The 17,962-nt window shown below is 38.4% G+C and overlaps 2 protein-coding genes across 4 annotated transcripts; both read right to left on the reverse strand.

Annotated features, from left to right (window-relative positions):
* Positions 1-651: 651 nt before the first annotated feature.
* On the reverse strand, positions 652-9,236 carry appl1 (adaptor protein, phosphotyrosine interaction, PH domain and leucine zipper containing 1). Of its 2 annotated transcripts, none has more exons than XM_056735377.1 (22): positions 9,082-9,236; positions 8,138-8,236; positions 7,883-7,942; positions 7,712-7,783; positions 7,531-7,618; positions 7,269-7,310; positions 7,076-7,134; positions 6,216-6,362; positions 6,056-6,138; positions 5,401-5,559; positions 5,117-5,305; positions 4,974-5,016; positions 4,772-4,828; positions 4,588-4,679; positions 4,331-4,510; positions 4,191-4,240; positions 3,935-4,109; positions 3,797-3,833; positions 3,535-3,681; positions 2,594-2,644; positions 2,223-2,312; positions 652-1,757 (listed from the first exon to the last, which is right to left on the reverse strand). In XM_056735377.1, the coding sequence occupies exons 1-22, from the start codon at positions 9,133-9,135 to the stop codon at positions 1,608-1,610; spliced, it is 2,124 nt and encodes a 707-aa protein (XP_056591355.1). In that variant the 5' UTR covers positions 9,136-9,236; the 3' UTR covers positions 652-1,607. The 2 variants fall into 2 exon arrangements, with proteins under 2 accessions (XP_056591355.1, XP_056591354.1); XM_056735376.1 differs by having other exon boundaries at positions 4,191-4,243.
* A 429-nt stretch (positions 9,237-9,665) lies between these two features.
* On the reverse strand, positions 9,666-15,673 carry asb14a (ankyrin repeat and SOCS box containing 14a). 2 transcript variants are annotated; one of them, XM_056734901.1, is made up of 9 exons: positions 15,651-15,673; positions 15,127-15,366; positions 14,829-14,960; positions 14,563-14,721; positions 13,871-14,116; positions 13,123-13,294; positions 11,144-11,687; positions 10,901-11,054; positions 9,666-10,604 (listed from the first exon to the last, which is right to left on the reverse strand). In XM_056734901.1, the coding sequence occupies exons 2-9, from the start codon at positions 15,344-15,346 to the stop codon at positions 10,426-10,428; spliced, it is 1,806 nt and encodes a 601-aa protein (XP_056590879.1). In that variant the 5' UTR covers positions 15,347-15,366; positions 15,651-15,673; the 3' UTR covers positions 9,666-10,425. The 2 variants fall into 2 exon arrangements, with proteins under 2 accessions (XP_056590879.1, XP_056590880.1); XM_056734902.1 differs by having other exon boundaries at positions 15,127-15,317; positions 15,651-15,667.
* Between the last annotated feature and the right edge of the window lie 2,289 nt (positions 15,674-17,962).

A 17,962-nucleotide genomic window follows, 5' to 3' on the forward strand; every position in this document is an offset into this window, starting at 1 on the left:
CCACACGAGTTTAAAATAATAATAAAGGCTAATGCTGTTTAAACTAATCCTGCTGAATATCCCCTTTCTCTCTGGACATGCATGGAGAAAGATGCTGCGCAACACAATGCCACAATAGCTGCTTGGCAATTTGCTGGAAGCCGCGTGTAATAATTGTTTCATTCAATGGTGAATTGATCGCGTCTGGTTGCTTGGCTGCTTTTAATAAATGAGGTGCTTGTTTATTTGTCTTGTGCTCTTGGAGAGCATTGAGCGCACCAGCGCAGCTCCTGTCTCTCCATTGTTTTGCAAAGAATTTACCAATTAGTGCCGTTTAAATGCAAAACGAAATGAAAACTAATTAGACATGAATAGCAAATCACTTAACCTACAGCTAATCTAAAGTTTACTTCATTTAATCTGATTGTCCAGATGTGCAGGACAATTGTTTTAATATTTTGGAAACTGTTACTGTCACATTTAAAATCCCAGTTTATAACAATACGACCTCCAAACTGTTGGCTTTTATAAGAAGGAATTTTAAGGCAAACCCCAATAATCTCTATTTGATCAAGTGCATAACGAAAAAATAAAGATTATTTTATTGTAAGGGCAATTCACGACATGTATTAACTGGTATGGTTTGGTTGAAAGACTTAAAAAAAGACCAACTCATTTAAAACAGATTTTTAATACCAATCTTGATTTAACCCCATGAATCGCAGACCGATTGCGCAGAGACATTTCATCATAAATATTTCTGAAAAGGTTTGTAATAAACCAAAGCAACAAATGACACAATATTAAATCAGACTTGTAGTTGTTCTTCCTGCCATCATTTTCAGAAGCTTCAAAAACAAAGGCAAGATGCACATAATAAGTTTACAGTTTAAGTTTAACCCACTTGCTCAGTATATTGACCCGGTATGTTTAAATGCATTTACTTGGGTTTTCAATACAGCTGGGTCATAAATTACAATTACACCTCGATTACAACACAAATTATAGTGTTTTCAATTTAGAGAAGAAAAACCAAACATATAACGACATATTCAATTAGGCTTCTGAGTAGTTCACTGACAGTGAGCGAATGTGTTTGTGTACATACAAAACAATCTACATTATTAGAACTTAATGCCAACATTTTAAGAAACAATAGTACTGTAACTTTAAAGATAAAATAACCTTATGCCATCATTCTGAGCCCTATCAAGAATATTTACTGTTAATGTGACACATGCAGCATTAAAACATTAGAACATAACACACCAACATACATTAATAATCATGTTCATTAATCTGAAAAAAATCACCTTAGTATGTATTCAGGTTTATGTCATGGTAGTGAATCCCAACACACGCACAGTAGCCTACATATAAAACCCTTCTGAAAGCAAATTTAATTTCAGTAACGGATCTGGTATAAAAGACACGATTCTTACAAATAACACAACATTTGGTGGTTTTCCCAAAAGTGTCCACATATCAAAACATTTGCTATTTCATTTTGCGTTGGTTCGTTATATTTTGCAGTCACACCTCAAATCTTTGACCCTGCAGGATAACTCATGAGGAAATAAAGTGACGGACTTCATTTTTGTTGATCATCTGTTTTCAACCACTGACTGTCAGGCCTCTGATTCGCGCTTTTTCTGCCCCTCTTCCCCTATTTCGCTGTCTTCTGATGGGCTGTTGCTAAGGACTACGAACTGTCCGTCAGCGGTCGGTGGGTTGGGCCGACTGGAGGCGGCTATTAAACGACTTTGTTCCTCAAGATCCTGTAGGTTTTCAAAAAACGTATGAAAAATCTAAATATGCTGTGTAAACCGAATTCAATGTTAAATACTGATTGGATAATCTTGGTTTAAAGTTGTTGTAATAAACACACTTTTACATTAATATAAACAGACAATGCTTGGCAATTGTAAACAACCTTCAAAACACTAAAGTATATTGAAAATAGTTCAACTTTTCACGCTCGGGTTTCCGCGCGGTTTTTAGACGCGAAATGTGAATCGCCCGTTATAACAAATTTTGACATCTATTATTAACAAAATAAATATTAATTCTGTTTATTATTATTATAATTATAATTAAAATACTATTTAATGAAACATTATTATGCCTTATGCCTGAAGAAAAATCACTATGATATAAACGTTGCACATATATATATAAATATATATAAACCTGCTCAAACATGGACTGCACAAGTATGTGAATGCAAAATGTGTGTCACTCACCTTTTCAATCTGTTTCTGTTTATTGAGCTCCTCCTTCTGTTTCTCTTTGACTTTCTCTAAATCTCTCTGTTTCTGTGTGGCTTTGCGGTCCTGTCACAAAAACACACAATGCTGTGTTAACACATACCATATCTCAAGTACTCAAGAATACTAAGTAAAATACTGTGAGATATGAATATAGCCATTAGTCACTATCATGGTTGGACCATCTGATCAGTGCTTGAGTTAACTTAAACTTGAGTTACAAATTTCATACATCAAACTTTAAATCTGGAGGTTGAGGAGATTCCCCCATCGATGTAGAGCACTTGGAGTACCCAGAAACGGTATATAAATGTAATGAATTATTATTGTTATAAATGAATTCTCACCATCTCAGAGTGATCAGCGATCTGCTTTGCCAGTCCCACACTGTCACAGATCTGTGCCAGACATAAACATCATCAAAAAAACAAAGCTGAGGAGCCCATGTCAAAATAATTTCTGAATCTACTGTTTATAGGTATGCGTTTAGGTAAAATTATCATTTATGTTTCATTCTGCAAACTACTAAAATATTTCTCCCAAATTTCAAATAGGAATATTGTTCTTATTTGCAAAAATTGAGAACTGTAGAAAAGGGAGAAAATAACAGAAGAGGTGCTCGGTGTTTTTCAGATAAAACAAGTTCAGATTCACTTTTAAGCAATACACCAGTCATATTTGTACTGTATTTACAATTAATGTGTTCATAAATAATTGTTGTCAGTCTTTCACATTGCAGTTGGATAACTTTGTCAACCCTGAGGTTTGATTTAGCTGAAATGCAAAAATCATATTTTTTTCCGCGGCTGTGCTTGTTATCTAACACAAAGACTTTTTAAAGTTTGGGTTCACATTAAAATACAAATATTATTAATATATATTATATTAGGGCTGTAAAACGATTTATCGTGATTAATCGCATATAGAATAAAAGTCTGTGTTAACATGATGTATGTCTCTGTACTCTGCATATTAATTTTGTATTTATAAACACATACAAATACACACACATGTATATATTAAGAATATGTTTACATGTATGTATTTATATTTGCAAATCATTTAAATTATATATAAACGGCTTTTAATGCAAATATTTTTTTTTCTAAAATAAATGCTGATTTTATTAATACAAAATTATTATGCACAGTACCCAGACATACATTATGTAAACCCAAACTTTGATTCTGGAAGCGACTAATCGTGATTAACAACCTTAATTTATAAATAAATTAATGTCTCTTTTTCAACAATTTATACAGTCGTGTAGAACCTCAAAGTTTTGCACCTTTTCTCCATCATTGTTAGACTCAAGCACATAGCAGACGGTGACTGGGCGTCCGTCCACTCGACCTCCTGCCGTCTGCAGCACGAAACCAAACAAACGTTTGTTTTCTTGATGGGTTGAACACAGCACGATACTGGAGAGAGGAAACTGAGACACAGCAGGAACCACATTAAACACCTGAACACCCAATAAATCAATGCACAATAGTTCCGTTAAACATGTGATATGAGACATTGTAAATGTCGGTAAATGATCGGCTCACCCGTAGTCTTGTGACTTGTGTCTGAGGGTCAATAAGTCTGAAAACAAACAAACAAACTGTTATGAGAGACAGAAAACTCTATTACAGTCTCTGATACGGTAAAAACTCAAAGTTTCGAATCATTGTTCTGTAACTGACTTCAGAGAGTCACACGTGACGAGGAGATGAGACTCTGTCATTCTGAAGATATTGTGGATGGCCCGAGCTGCCAGGATCTGTCTCATGGTCTCATAGATGACGTCAGCGTTCTCCGTGGCCTTCACCTCCATGGATCCCAAGAACCTCACGATGAACAGTTGATGCAGGATTGAGTCTGAACATTCAACCCAAACTCAACGTGAATTTCATCATTAAATGGCGCGTACACTTCTCTAAGTGATCACAGACACTTTACCTTCTCTCTCTTCTGACTGTGACCCTCCAAGCTCCCCAAACGGGTTGGTCCTTCTTTCGCATAAATGAAAACACAAAACAAACCTTAACGCTTATAAATTCCACATCTAAGAATTGCTTTCCTCCTTTTGAACACTTCACCTCCCCTGCGCGCCGCTCTTGGCCTGGCTCGCATGTTCCTCGCTGACGGGTGAGATGATGTCGAACTGGATGGGCGTGTCTGGGGCCACCAGCGAGTCCAGAGCGAGACAGGACAGCACCGGTGACTCGGAACCGACGGAGCACTGACTGCCCGACCGGGCTGTTCTGGGTCCACCTTGACTTTACAGATAAAGGTAAAAGATGAGAAAGAAAAGACGGCGTGCTCTGGAAAGATGTGAGGCAGTCTTGACACTCACGTGTTTGGTCTGAAGCTCTCGTGACGCTGTTGGAATGAAGGAGATGGCGTGACGGCTTCCAGAGCAGATTGATTCACACGAGCGGCGGTTTCCTGACATGCATTTCAACATTTTTTTAAATCTCAAACCATTAAGAACATATCAATGATAAACTGAGTTTTTACAAAGTCAGTTTTACACATACCTCTGGATTCTCACTGAGGTATATCCTCTTGGAGATGTTGTTTATTGTGGCAATCCACTGAAAATACAAAGAAAGAAATGATATAAAGCACTGAGAAAAAGTCTTCAGCACATTAGAGTTCAATCAAAAAGAGTGAAAGTGCATCTATTGTGCCACAGTACTTGAAATGCTTTTCTAAGCTGAAAATCAGACGTTGTGTTACCTCCTCACAGTCTTTCCTGCTGTCTGCCTGTAAAATGACCGCCCTGCAGTACACAAAGATACAGATTAAATCAAACACTTTTTGTATTTACACACTGCACTGAGGTTCAAGATCTGAGCGTGAAGTTCAATTTAAGATCGTACTTCTTCCCATCGAACGATGTGATTTGGAAGCAGAACCTCCGATCCTCGCAGTCCACTGCCATGACGGAGCAGTTATCGATGTCCAAGACCAGACCTCCGGCCACGGCACCACGCGATTGGCTCATGAGGTTTCCTCCCTGAGTGAAGAAGTACTGACGGTCCCAGGTGGATGAAACCAGACCGGTTTTACTGGTGGTGAGAAGCACTCGTGAGAAATAGCAACACTTGCTGATGGTACGGATGCTTATGAGAACTGGTGTGGATTTGAAGGTTATTTCTCTTACTTGCGTCTGTTGAGGTAGCCGGCCTTGCGGGTCAGGTTGCGGTTGACTGGGATCTTGCTTGGGTCGGGGTCAGGCATGTAGAGCGGATCGCTGGCCTGTTCCATGTCCAAAATCGTCTGCTGCATCGCTTCAACTTCGCCGTCCATCTCCCTGCGGACGCTACAGACACAACGAAGATGACAACAAAGAACGTGTATTTCTTTTTTTTTATTATCATCATATTATTGCCTTAAGAATTAAAGGACAGTGTGGAGAGACAGGAAGTTATTGGGAGGAGAGAGGAGAGATGAGTGGAGGATGCCGTGTCGGGACTCAAACTCGGGTCTCCAAGGGGGAGCACAATATTCTGGGGGACGGTTGTGGGGAACAACCACGAATATTGTCCCGGCACTAGTAATATTGTGCTGTGATCGAGGAGCCCACTGAACGCATTTTGTCTCAGAATATAAACAGCAGTGGCTCTGTCTGAAAGGCACTTTGAATAACGGTTGGCAAATAGATGTCATGCAAATTTCAAAAGCCACTCATCTGCATCAGGAAAGCATCGACTCATGTAATGTTCCGCACGGTGACACTCACCGCACAACAGTTCACGTCGATTCAGGTGGATCTCATCAACCAATAAAATATTTTGGACAGAAATTTAAGGATTTACTTCTGTACGCTGGTTCCAATGTCCGTGAGAAAATCCTCCCACTGCTGCGTCAGGTTCTCTGATCCCAGTTTGAAAAAACTGATCTGATGAAAAGAGAGAACGAGTCTGTTATGATGAATGATTGAGGGAATTATCAGATGTTATCAGACTCTGTAGATACCTGTGCCTGCATGTATCCCAGTAATGGCTCCAACAGCGTCATCTTCTTCTTGTACTGCAGCGTGTTGAGGACGGTGAAGTAGTGCATCATGGTCTGGTGTTGCTTTTTCCTGGAGGTATAGACATCCTCCATCACTTCAGACTTCACCTGCGGCGGACACGCGATTTTCATATAACACATTCTGATATCCCAACACAGGAATGTTGTTTTATATTGAAATCAACGATGAGCATTTCCATCAGGGCTTGCAGGTATTTATTTCTTCATAAAGTCAACCCAAATTTTTTTACTTTCGTAACTTGATGCATTCTTAGGTAAAACAGGTTACCACATGTTCTTCTTTGGGAAATAATTGGATGATGAACAGTGGTCTCTATATGACAAAATATTTTTTATTAAATCGTTCAAAAAACTAAATAGGGTCAATATACCTCATTATTTAAAAAACAAGTGTCTTCAGTATATCTTTCTTGCTTTTTTATCTTGATGTGCACAAGGACACCTGCCATGAAGATGTCTGCCAACTGTCTGTGATCAGCAGATGCTCAGAACCAACGATCAAGCCAAATCTCACTGTGCTTTTCATTTAATGAATATCATTTACATTTATGCATTAGGCAGACACTTTGGAGCGACTTACATTGCATTATACTCTACATTTGTTTATAATTATGTCCAATCCCTGGGGTCCAACCCTTGACGTTGGCATTGTTAGCAACATGCTCTAACCACTGAGCCATAGGAAAGCTATTATCACAGCACAAAACTGAACGCTGCCAGAAAATTCAGCAATAAAGACACACATAACAATCATCACACTGTAAAATGAGATGCGCAACACAACGCTGTAAAAGCCACACCTTCTCATTTTCCTTCCGCTTTGATAGACGACTGTATCTGTTTACGGCCACGTCATAATCTGAAATACATTCAAATACAAAAGGAACATTCTGCATGGGTGGCAGCAATAACTTTTGTCATATCTCAAGCATCGGTCATTGTGGAGAATGCATGTGTTGTGTGGAAAACATGATAACAGCAACTGGTGCTTACCATAACTGGCAATCTGAAACACTTCCTTCAGCGTGAGAATTTCTAGGCAAATATTAAAATGAGTGAAAAATAAATATGTATATAGGGAATAACATACAGTGATCAACTGTATATTATCCTGCTTAATAAATAAATGGCGCATCTATTAATAAATATTTTAAAACTATTACACGACTCTATTAAAACTATAAAAATTATTGCAGAACAAAGTATTTCATTGTGAAAAACTAGACAATTCCCAAAATGCATTGCAGTCTTGTACCTTTCAGGTCCCTCTCTTTAAACTGTGTGATGGGGAACATCATGGCATCTGCCAGCTGTGTGGACAGAACCGCATGACACGAGCTGAGCTGAAACAGAACACACAGAGAAGTGTGAGGAAACTCGCATCTATTCACCATAAAACACAGCAACACTCTCACAGGAAGTGATGTCATTCTGACCTCATCGATGACTTTGGCAAACTGCAGCAGAGTGGAGCTCATGACCTCATCATCACCCCCGAGAGGAAAACGCTGCCAGAGAGATACATACTTCATGAGATTATGAAGCCACGGAGAGATAAACTGAAACATTGCAAAACTTTGGACCGAAAAGTACGGGACAGAAATCACCTGCTTCTCATAATCCTTTAGCAATTTCGAGGTCAGGTGAGTGGCTGCGCTCAGTTCGTTCTGCAAAGGAATGCATGGAGAAATGAAAAAAACATCACAAGAACAATATTTGCTGAATTGTGACAGTATTTATATTTTCATACTTCAGTAATACAGCGAAAACATGTTTTTAAATAATGTACAATCTTCTCGTCATGAAGATAATGTCACAAAATGGCATAAAAACATTTGTGTTGTCATTGAATCTGTTGTGACCTGGGCATCATAGATCCTCTGCATGGCTTTGAAGATCTGACTGAAATAACCGGAGATGGCGGCAGCGTCTTCCTCAAACACGCCCAGCAGAGAGCGAGTCTACAAAACAAAAATACACAAAAAATTATTGTTCTGACAAGTGTTGCTCTGTTTTAAATAAGAGGACAACAGAACACAGAAGAGAAGTGACATTACAAACACACAACGACACTTTCTAAAATCACTTTCACACTGAAGTGATACAGAATGTCGCGCAGGTGACGCAATAGGAGGCCAGAATCATCTAAAGCTCTAAAGATCCATCGCTGTCATTCAGCTGATGAAGAAAAGAATAGAAACAACTCCATCAGCTGTTCACCGTTAAAACCTTTACAAAAGTGTGTGTTTTGGGACTTATTTTAGAAGGAATTAATGGTCTTCTATTGGTTCCCATCCAGATAACAACCCACTGACAGATCTCAACACAACCACTAGAGACCCACAGAGAACATTACAGCTCTTATTAAAAGCAGCAGGGTGGGAACATTCTGAAGGCCAAAAGTTAAAGCCTTGTCACATATTAAGGTTTCAGTCCAAAACCTTCATCATCATCACCAATCAAATGCATATATGACCCTCTTCTGTCTAGTCTTCTAACGTCCTAGAATTGCTCTGTTATGAAACCTTCTCTAGAAAATCTGTTGCTTTCTTAAATGTGACACGACTTATGATTTATATGTATGTGTTTTGTTATAAGATGTTGTTGTCACCCATCAGAGCAAAACTCAAAAGCTCAAAGCCAAGCCCATAAAGTCAAAGCAGTTTTGTAGATTCATCGAAATGGTCGTGAGACAGAATCGTGATCTGCTTTATACTCAAGAATGAGAGAAGCAGCTGATGTTTGATATTATTTATGTGATATGGGTTTATTTTGACTAGCCTGCTGCTAATGAAGGATCTTTTACCTGCGGACTGTCTTCCAGAGTTTCTTCTATCGGTAGTTTGTCGATTCCAGGCATGACTGCGACTTTAAAACCAACGCTGTGCTGTTTATGTTTAATAATTTAGAATTGAAGTTACAACGCTACGCTTTTTTCAGACAAATCAACATTCACCCGGATCCGCCCACAAACGCGGAAGTCCCGCCTCCTCCAGTCTGTTGATTGGAGGAAGGGCTGTTGATGTTATGATGACGTCTTTAATTTATTTAAGAATTAAAAGCCATTCGTTTGTTTAAAATATTTTAGCGGAGATGATATTAAATATTAAACTTTGGTTGTGCTGAGTTTTCCACCAATATGGTATTATGAATAAATTCACCTTTTGTTATATTTCTCACTTCAGTAACGTTAAAATGTAAACATGTCTCCCTGAGGTTTAAAAATAATAATAATAACATCTCGGGTAACGAGTTTAACATGTTTTAATAGTGTTGTTCGAGGTATTTATGAAGGTTTAAGGGTATAAGACAATTTAATAAGACATACAATGCTGTTTGTCAAATAAAGTATATTTTATTTGTTCAAAAATAATTTGCATTGACTCCAGCTAAAGTTATTTCAAAAGTGTAAGTGATTTCAGAATTTACACTTTAATTTAAAACTTTAATTTAAAAAAAATCTTGATTTAAAACTTACATTTATACACGACATCAGTTTTTCACACTCGCATCATTAAAAACCTGCGTGTGTCCCTGTTTTCAGTGGAACACAAACGAAGATATTTGGAGAAATTGCTTACGAACATTCTTCAAAATATCTTCATTTGTGTTCTGCCGAAGAAAGAACCTCATATCAGTTTGACATGACATGAGAGTGAATAAATGATCAAATAATTTTCATTTTGGGAAGGTCCCTTTAAGACAAGTTTTTTGCTAATTCATAAGAAAATCAAGGCCTCTGTACCTGCACAATGTAAAGAATATACAGAGTTCACTGCATTTTTGTTGTAACAGGGCTATCTTCTTTCAGACCACAGGCTGAATCAAGAGGTTTGAAGACAGTATAAAAATATCCCTTTGTTTAGCAAACACACAAACAATCTTTCCTGTAGCTCAGTGGTAAGAGCATTGCGTTATCAATGCAAGGTTATGGGTTCGATCCAGGGGATTGCAAGTGTATAAAGGTATAGGATAAAGCAATGTAAGTCGCTTTAGATTAAAGCCTCTGCCAAATGCGTATATGTAAATGCAAATATCCTATGTTTACCCTAAAAGTATTTAAACTTTTCAGTCTTCACATTTCAGGGTCCATCAGAGCCAGTCTCGTCTTAAAGGTGCAGGTGCAGGCGCATGTTCTGAATGCATCAGCTCATCTGCTTTGAGTTTGACTCTGCTGGCTGTAAAGATCATATTCTTTGTATAAGATGTATTGTTTCAGTCGGTCTGGCAGAGGAAGAAAGCTCATGAAAACTGGAGCTCGTAAACGCAGCCGACCCAAGCAGCTCCTGATCTTCAGCCGACAGAGATGCTGCAAACATCTGACGTTCTCTGTGAATGCGAATCAAAACCATTTCACAAACAAAAAATCATTCCACTAAATATGTTGAAACATCTTAATCCCAAATATCAAAATGTAAGAATAGTTTGTTTTTAGAGTAAAGTCTCAAAGATTTTCTACATTATAGTTCAGGAGAACTTTGAGGTAAATGTTTAATTGTCGAAAAAAAAACAAACTTCTGCATATCATGAACTTCACGTTCCTTATGTAATTTCATTCATGTTCTCGACGGGATTTGATCGACATCCCTAAACATCAGTTTTCATCTTCTTATTGCCATACAAACCTTGAATGTGACAGATTTCTGGCCACTGTTTCTGTTCCATGATGACGGCCTTCAGTTTAGAACAAAACCTCACGTGATCGACGTAGTTCAGCATGATTCGCACCAAATTCCCTGAGAGATGCTTCAGCCAGGAGACTGAGATGACTTCGCAGAACTACAGAGACAGCGATACATCAACAAATATATATAATAATTATGATCATCTTTAACAGAACAAAACACAAATAATGTTAAAGAAATCACCAGAGTATCTTTAATGACCGAATCACTCCAGCCTTCATAACCATGAGGCACGTGAGAGTTCTCTCCGTACGGACAGTCAAAGCATCGATTCACATTGTAACCATAGTTACACAGCATCCGGAGCACCACCTCATCCTTTAGGGCGTACTGTAACGCCGAGGGGAAGTGAGTTGTGTTCACCCGGCAGAAGTAATTGACGTTGGCACCATATCGAAGCAGCGTGTTGATAAGCTCATAGTTGCCCAGACGAAGCGCCAACTGGAGGCATTTGACCGGGTCCTGGTTGGGCATGGCCCCGGCCTCCAGCAGAACTCTGGTGGAGGCAACGTCGTCATTTGACACGGCGAAGTACAGGGCGGACTGCCGCTTGTCGTCATAGTTACGACGTACCCATGGGTACAGCATGAAGTTGGGGTCGTAACCAGCGGTGAGGAGCAACTCCAGACACTTTGTGTGTCCACCAGCGGCTGCTGAATGTAGAGGACTGATCCCACTGTCATCCACAGCTTCACACGAGGTCACGGGTATCAGAAGAGACAGAGCCCTGAGAAATGAGCAGATTTACATCAACGGAGGAAAATGATCTCGGCTGTGCTTCATTTACTGTAAGTATCCACTTAGTCTCACATGTTTCTACTATAATTGCTCAGAAGAACTAAAAAGAGAAACTGAGGTGTAGAATGAATGTAGATCGTAGAGGTCAAATCATCAGGATTTGGGTCAATTTGATGAGAAATGTTTGAGTTCATATTGAGATCTTCAATAATATTGACTTTTGATTGCAGACTTCACAAATCTGAGCTCAGTTTGTCACACTTTTGACATCTCTTCTCAAACTCTAATGACAGACACATTTTTTAGATGGGTCAATGACGTGACATGTATTTTTTGTGTCCAAATTCATTATTTTCCTAAAAAGAATTTGAATAAATACATGTCATATATCAAATGGATCTACAATATGTCCTTTATAAGAAACCCTTTTCATTTTATTGAAATTCAATAGATTTTTTGAGTTTTGGTGTTTGAAAGACCAAAAATGTCAGGTGGTGCGACCGTCCGAACATACAAACAGAGAACAAAACTGAGAAATAAATGTTAATTTTCTCAATAAAATAATTAATAAAATATTTTGGCATGATTTTATGTTAAATTTCTTATATATGAGGGGAAAAATACTCAGTGCTAAATACATTAAATGTATATTATTTTAAATTAATATATGGCTGCACCACCTGACATTTTCTTATTTGTCATTGACCCAGATATGTTAGAGACACATATGAGACTTGAGCAAATGTTTTCACTTGACATGTGAGAAACTTTACTTCAAAATCTTCAGATCATCAAATAAATATGAAATTACCACAAAGAATAATGCTTGATCAATACTTGCCTTCTAATCAATAATACAATTTATCTTAAAATCTTTAATAGTATTATTTGTATTCAATTCCTTATTACGATGTATGTAATGCTGTTTTGCAATAATGAAAATTGTGAACATTGCATAAACAAAATCTTGCAATAATACCATGTTTCTTAATACCCTATATTATCTTCAATTTTCCCCTGGTATTCTTTTCATTAAAATTGTATTATGATGTATTTAAAGCTGCTTAGCGACAATGAAAATTGCAAAAGTGCTACATAAATAAAATTGAATTGAAAATTTGAATTAATCACACTTTAACATCTGGATCTCCCTAATCCTGAATATTTGGTCATATCCTTGCATAAACTACATGACAGATATCATTGAAATGTACTGTACTGGAAAATCCCACCGGTGGCTGTAACAGATTTTTTAGCCAAACCTAAGCCTTTATCTGTGAATCATGTTTCGGGTTTGCCGGCATATTTTTGTAAGGCGGGGTTCTAAACAGAGGATTTAATTTGTGTCTTTTATGTTCTTCAGCTATCATAGCTGTGTGGTTTGTCATGTCTGTACAGTTCAGACACAAAACAATGGCACTAACTTGACATGCCCGCGGTGGGCCACTCTGTGGATGGGGAGATGTCCGGTGTGTTTTGGTACATTAGCGTCAGCTCCGTACTCCAGCAGTAAAGAGATCACATCAGGGTTTCCTGAAGCAGACGCCTCGAACAGGATCGTAGCGCTGTCCTGAGCCTGAGACTGCACATCAGCACCTGAACATCACACTATTATTCACTTTGACATGTAAACATACAGGTTGTTATACTAAGTATTTCTGTAGACATTCATTGCCAAATGTACATTTTTCAAACTATAGAGCCCAAGATATTAAATTCAACACTATGGATAAAATGATTACTTTAAAATATAATTCTTTCAATCATAAGATGTATGTGAAGGGTGCATTGCATACATGCATGCTATTTGGGCTGGTATTGACGGCAATGGTTTGGTCTAGCATGAGTAATGTAAACATTTATAAGGATAGTAATAATTGGAGGAAATTCATTTAGAAAAACAGTACAAGATAAGAGTCTGCTTTCCAAAAGTTCAATTGGAATTGGAAGAGCATGCTGCTAGCAACACCAAGATCATAGGTTTGATGCTCAGGTATTCCACAAAGTCACTTTGTCTGCCAAATGAATAAATGCAAATGTAATAAATGGCTTCCACATTCTCAAAAGTATGTACTTTCCATCAATTAGTGTGAGCTATGTGTACATTTAGATGCAACCCAGTGATTGTGGACATTGTTTCATTGTATGTGCACTACACCTGCTGTCTCTGACCTCTCTGGATGAGTGTCCGAACGATGTCCAGATGTCCGGCCTGTGCTGCCAATGCCAAAGGTGTCAGGCCGTATACGCTCTTGGGGTCAGGATGAGCCCCATACTTCAACAACAAATCCACAAAATCCCTCAGACCCAGCCGGGTGGCCTCATGCAGGGGGGTTCTGCGGTGCGCCCCCTCTTGGTTAACTCTGGCATTGAAGTTAAGCAGATGCTTTACTATGTCGTAATGGCTGTTCCTAATGGCTATGATGAAATGACAGAGATTAATAACAAAAAACTGGAACTAAAAACAAATTAGCATTCGTCCAACAATTTCACCGGGTCCCAATAGGCCCTTTTCACATGACGTCACGAATCTTCCGTTCTGCCGCGAAGCAGTGCTTTGTTACTTCCGCTAGCGACTCAGAATGGAGTTTACCAAGTCCCTTGCACAGCTGCCACAAATACAGCTAAATGATGTACAACATCATGCATACAAAATTTCGCTTATGACAAGCTCTTGAATTAAGTACTTGAATAAGTGTTTTGTCCGTTTTTCTGTCACTGCTGTTAAATTCCAGCGCAACGGCAAAACAGAAGTTCTTCTTCTTCTTGTTTGTTGAAAGATGCATGTCATGATATTCTGCGAGACGGCAGAAGTTAAGCGACGACATTGTGAAATGGGGCCTATTTCACTGGCCTTTACTAACCTACAATCAGAGGTGAGTCTTCCTCTACATCCCGGGTATCCGGACAACAGCCGTTGTCCAACAGAAAACAGACGTTGTCTAGAAGACCCTTCTCCACCGCTAAGAAAAGAGGCGTTTTACCCCGACGTGTCCTTCTGTCCTTTGACACCACAGGAGAGGCTGTTGAAAGTTTCAGCACAGTTCTTCATGTCCTCATATAGACACATTGAGAAGATAAACAAGATGGACAATTGCCAGAAGAAAGCAATATGAAGCTCATGACACACCGATCAATGTGATCTCGAGGATGTTCTGGTTGCTCTGGGCTGCCGCCTCATGTAGAGGAATGAAACCTGTGTTATCCTCTTCACTGAACGCACGCTGGTGAACCGTGAGCTTCCGGAGGGAAGCTTCATCACCTGATCATCATCAGGAAAAAGACAACAGGGATAGAAACTTTTTTAAATGTGTTTAATTGTTACATGCAACCAAAATAATGCGGTTTACATTTTAGGATCATCTGTCTTTTCCTTGAAAACAGCATTTATTAAATGTGATGCCTCATCTGTTATAACATATTCTTACCATGTTTAATAGCATTGAAAATCTTCTCTCTCTCTGGGCTGACCGGAATGTTACAGCTAACTTCAGACTTCTTCAACTCGCTTTGCTTGTGGCCCTCCAGTAAACTTTGTCCGATCATGAACTGGGTTGCAACATCCTCATCGAAAATCCCTCCGGATGTTTCCAGATCCATGACCTTCTGATCTTCTCTTCTGTGGCGATGATAGAGGATAGATGTCATGTGATACGTTTGGCAACTTTCTGCAGCCCAAGTAATGCAAACAACATATATTTAAACTCACTCTTACAGTTTACTGGACTACATACATCGACATAACACATTTAACCGCTTTCTGCATGTGTTCTTTACATGTGTGTGTCAGTATAAGGGTATCACAAAATTATAAAAAAAAAACTGCATGTTAGATAGGTAAACATGTTAAACATACACAAATCACTTCAAACAATCTGCACATGTATATTAATAATACAATCAAATGTTACTCTTAACCTCATGGTACACCCAGAGCTCGAAGTTTATTTACCTTAAGAACAGAAGGTGTTGTTGTTGTTCTGTCCTGGTTTGGTTTGGGGGGGACGTCGCCCAGACAGTATGCTGGGTTATTTAGGTCACGCTTTTTCTATAAATACTTGATCATGAGGCACAGCAGGGCCGGTGGATTCAGACCTGTGATGCCACACTTTCAGATCCTTAGAATGGGACGCCACTTCTGTTACATAACTAGTGCAGAATGTTGTGCATAGCCTACTATGAACATATGTGTGCAGAGATGGTTCACTATTAATAACTTGCTACCACAGATTCAGAATCACAAATAACACATGACTTTATTTTAAAAAGTATGAGATTTGACTGAGATGTCTCACATGCGCTTACCACTAGGTGGCGATATCAACCTCTCTGCTGAGCATACAAGGTCTGCAGTACACTGTGCAGTGTGACTTTTGAGTGCTGTCCTTCAATTTGCCTACTCATATTGTGCCCTAAAAGTATGTACTGTTTTTGTAATGGAAAGTATATACTTTTTACTGTGTAAGTATGCACTGGTACATTTCATTGCGAAATGGAAGTGGCTGAAAAATACATCTCCTCTTTGCATTATGTATTTATGCGTTAACTACTTCTTAAGTGATGTTTACTGCATACTTACATTTATTAATTTATATAAGCAACTCTTATGAATGCAGATTAGTGTCACTATGCTATCGTGGGTAATATCAGACGTTTGAGTTGTATTATTGTTCTGCACTTTGAATTCTCATCTGAACAGTAGACCATCCTAAACATACTTTTGAGAATACTAGTTTCAACACACTATGATTTGGGACATTCATATTTTAATTTCGAATACTATATTCAGGAAAGACAGTGTGTGAATTGGGATGCAGGGCATATGTTTTATCACGTTATATATGGACAGTCAACTCAGGGTGCATTGCATTGTGTGTGGGCACACTACAGAAAGATTCACATACTGTATACTTTATGCAGAAATAGCATGGTAGCATCCGTCAATAAAAAAGCTGATGTTGATCGAACTGTCAACTCAAATGAAAATTTTTTATACAAAATCTCATTTCAAATGATCATAGATTACAAAAGTCAACGCCTGAAGACAATCTACTCCGAGAAATGAAACAATGATTTTTGCACATGCCAGTTGAATGAGAGAAATCACAAATGACCCGTAGGGCATGTGACAGTGCATCTAGAAAACATCCACCACACAAAACATGTGAGAAAAGCTTTAGCACACACAAAATACTGCATACGTCGAGTCCAGTGCCGATGGAATTACAGTCTGAGTGGATTCTAGGTCAGCACTGGGTTGACGCTAATCTAACCAAACATATTTCATCATTTTATAACTCACCTTATGTATTCCTGTCCTAATCTTCCCAGAATCCACTTACACTCTTATATCACATTTATTGTTTTTAGAAAGTGGGTTCGACTCCAGAAAGAACACAAAAACATGTGCATTGGCTAAAAAAACATAAAAAAATGCACCTCACTGTCACTATCTGTGACTGGTTGGATTTAACATTATATAAAAGGTTTCATGTGAATTAAACAGATTTTATGCATGAAGAATGGGCGGGTATAACATTAACATATTATATTAAAAATCTAATTAAAATAAATCTAATTACAAATAAGCCTTTTCCTCTTTTCACTTGCTTAGTGGTCTCTTATTCAGCTGGATACCTCAAGTCAGCTGCAAACACACGAATAATACAGCATTTATGTCCGTGAGAAACAGTGACAGCTCATCTTCAGGGCCTGTGAAAACTGAAACTGCAGGTGCAGTGGACGTCTGCTCTGCCAAATCCTTCAGTTTATGATCCAGCGATCACACCACCTGCAGAAAGAGAGATTGAATAAATACAACACAAACCCACAGGGTGTGATATTGAGCACAACACAATCACCGGAGAAGACAAACACAACACTGTCTAAGCATTTTATGAGCAACTAACTACATCTGAATCAGGATATCATATAACTTAATAACAGTGTACCACAGTTAGGGAACAAAATACAGTAAAGAAAGAAAGTAACTAAATATTAATCTGACAGACATGAATTTTTATTTTCAGCATCTGCTTTGTAAAGAACTGTCAGCATTCTAATACATGAATGTTATTCACAGCTGGATAATAAAACCTAAAGTAAATCCTTTAGACATTTTTTCCATCAGAAAACCTTTGTGCATGGCATCACCCTAGTAGTCAGCTAAAAAGGCCCTAAAAAACTAAAAAAAAAATGCAAGAACCCCGGAAAAACATCTTGGCAGACATGTACTAAAAAGGATTGGTGTACATCTCAAAATTC

The sequence above is a fragment of the Triplophysa dalaica genome, chromosome 21, assembly GCF_015846415.1.
Source record: "Triplophysa dalaica isolate WHDGS20190420 chromosome 21, ASM1584641v1, whole genome shotgun sequence".
In the NCBI taxonomy this organism is placed as follows: domain Eukaryota; kingdom Metazoa; phylum Chordata; class Actinopteri; order Cypriniformes; family Nemacheilidae; genus Triplophysa; species Triplophysa dalaica.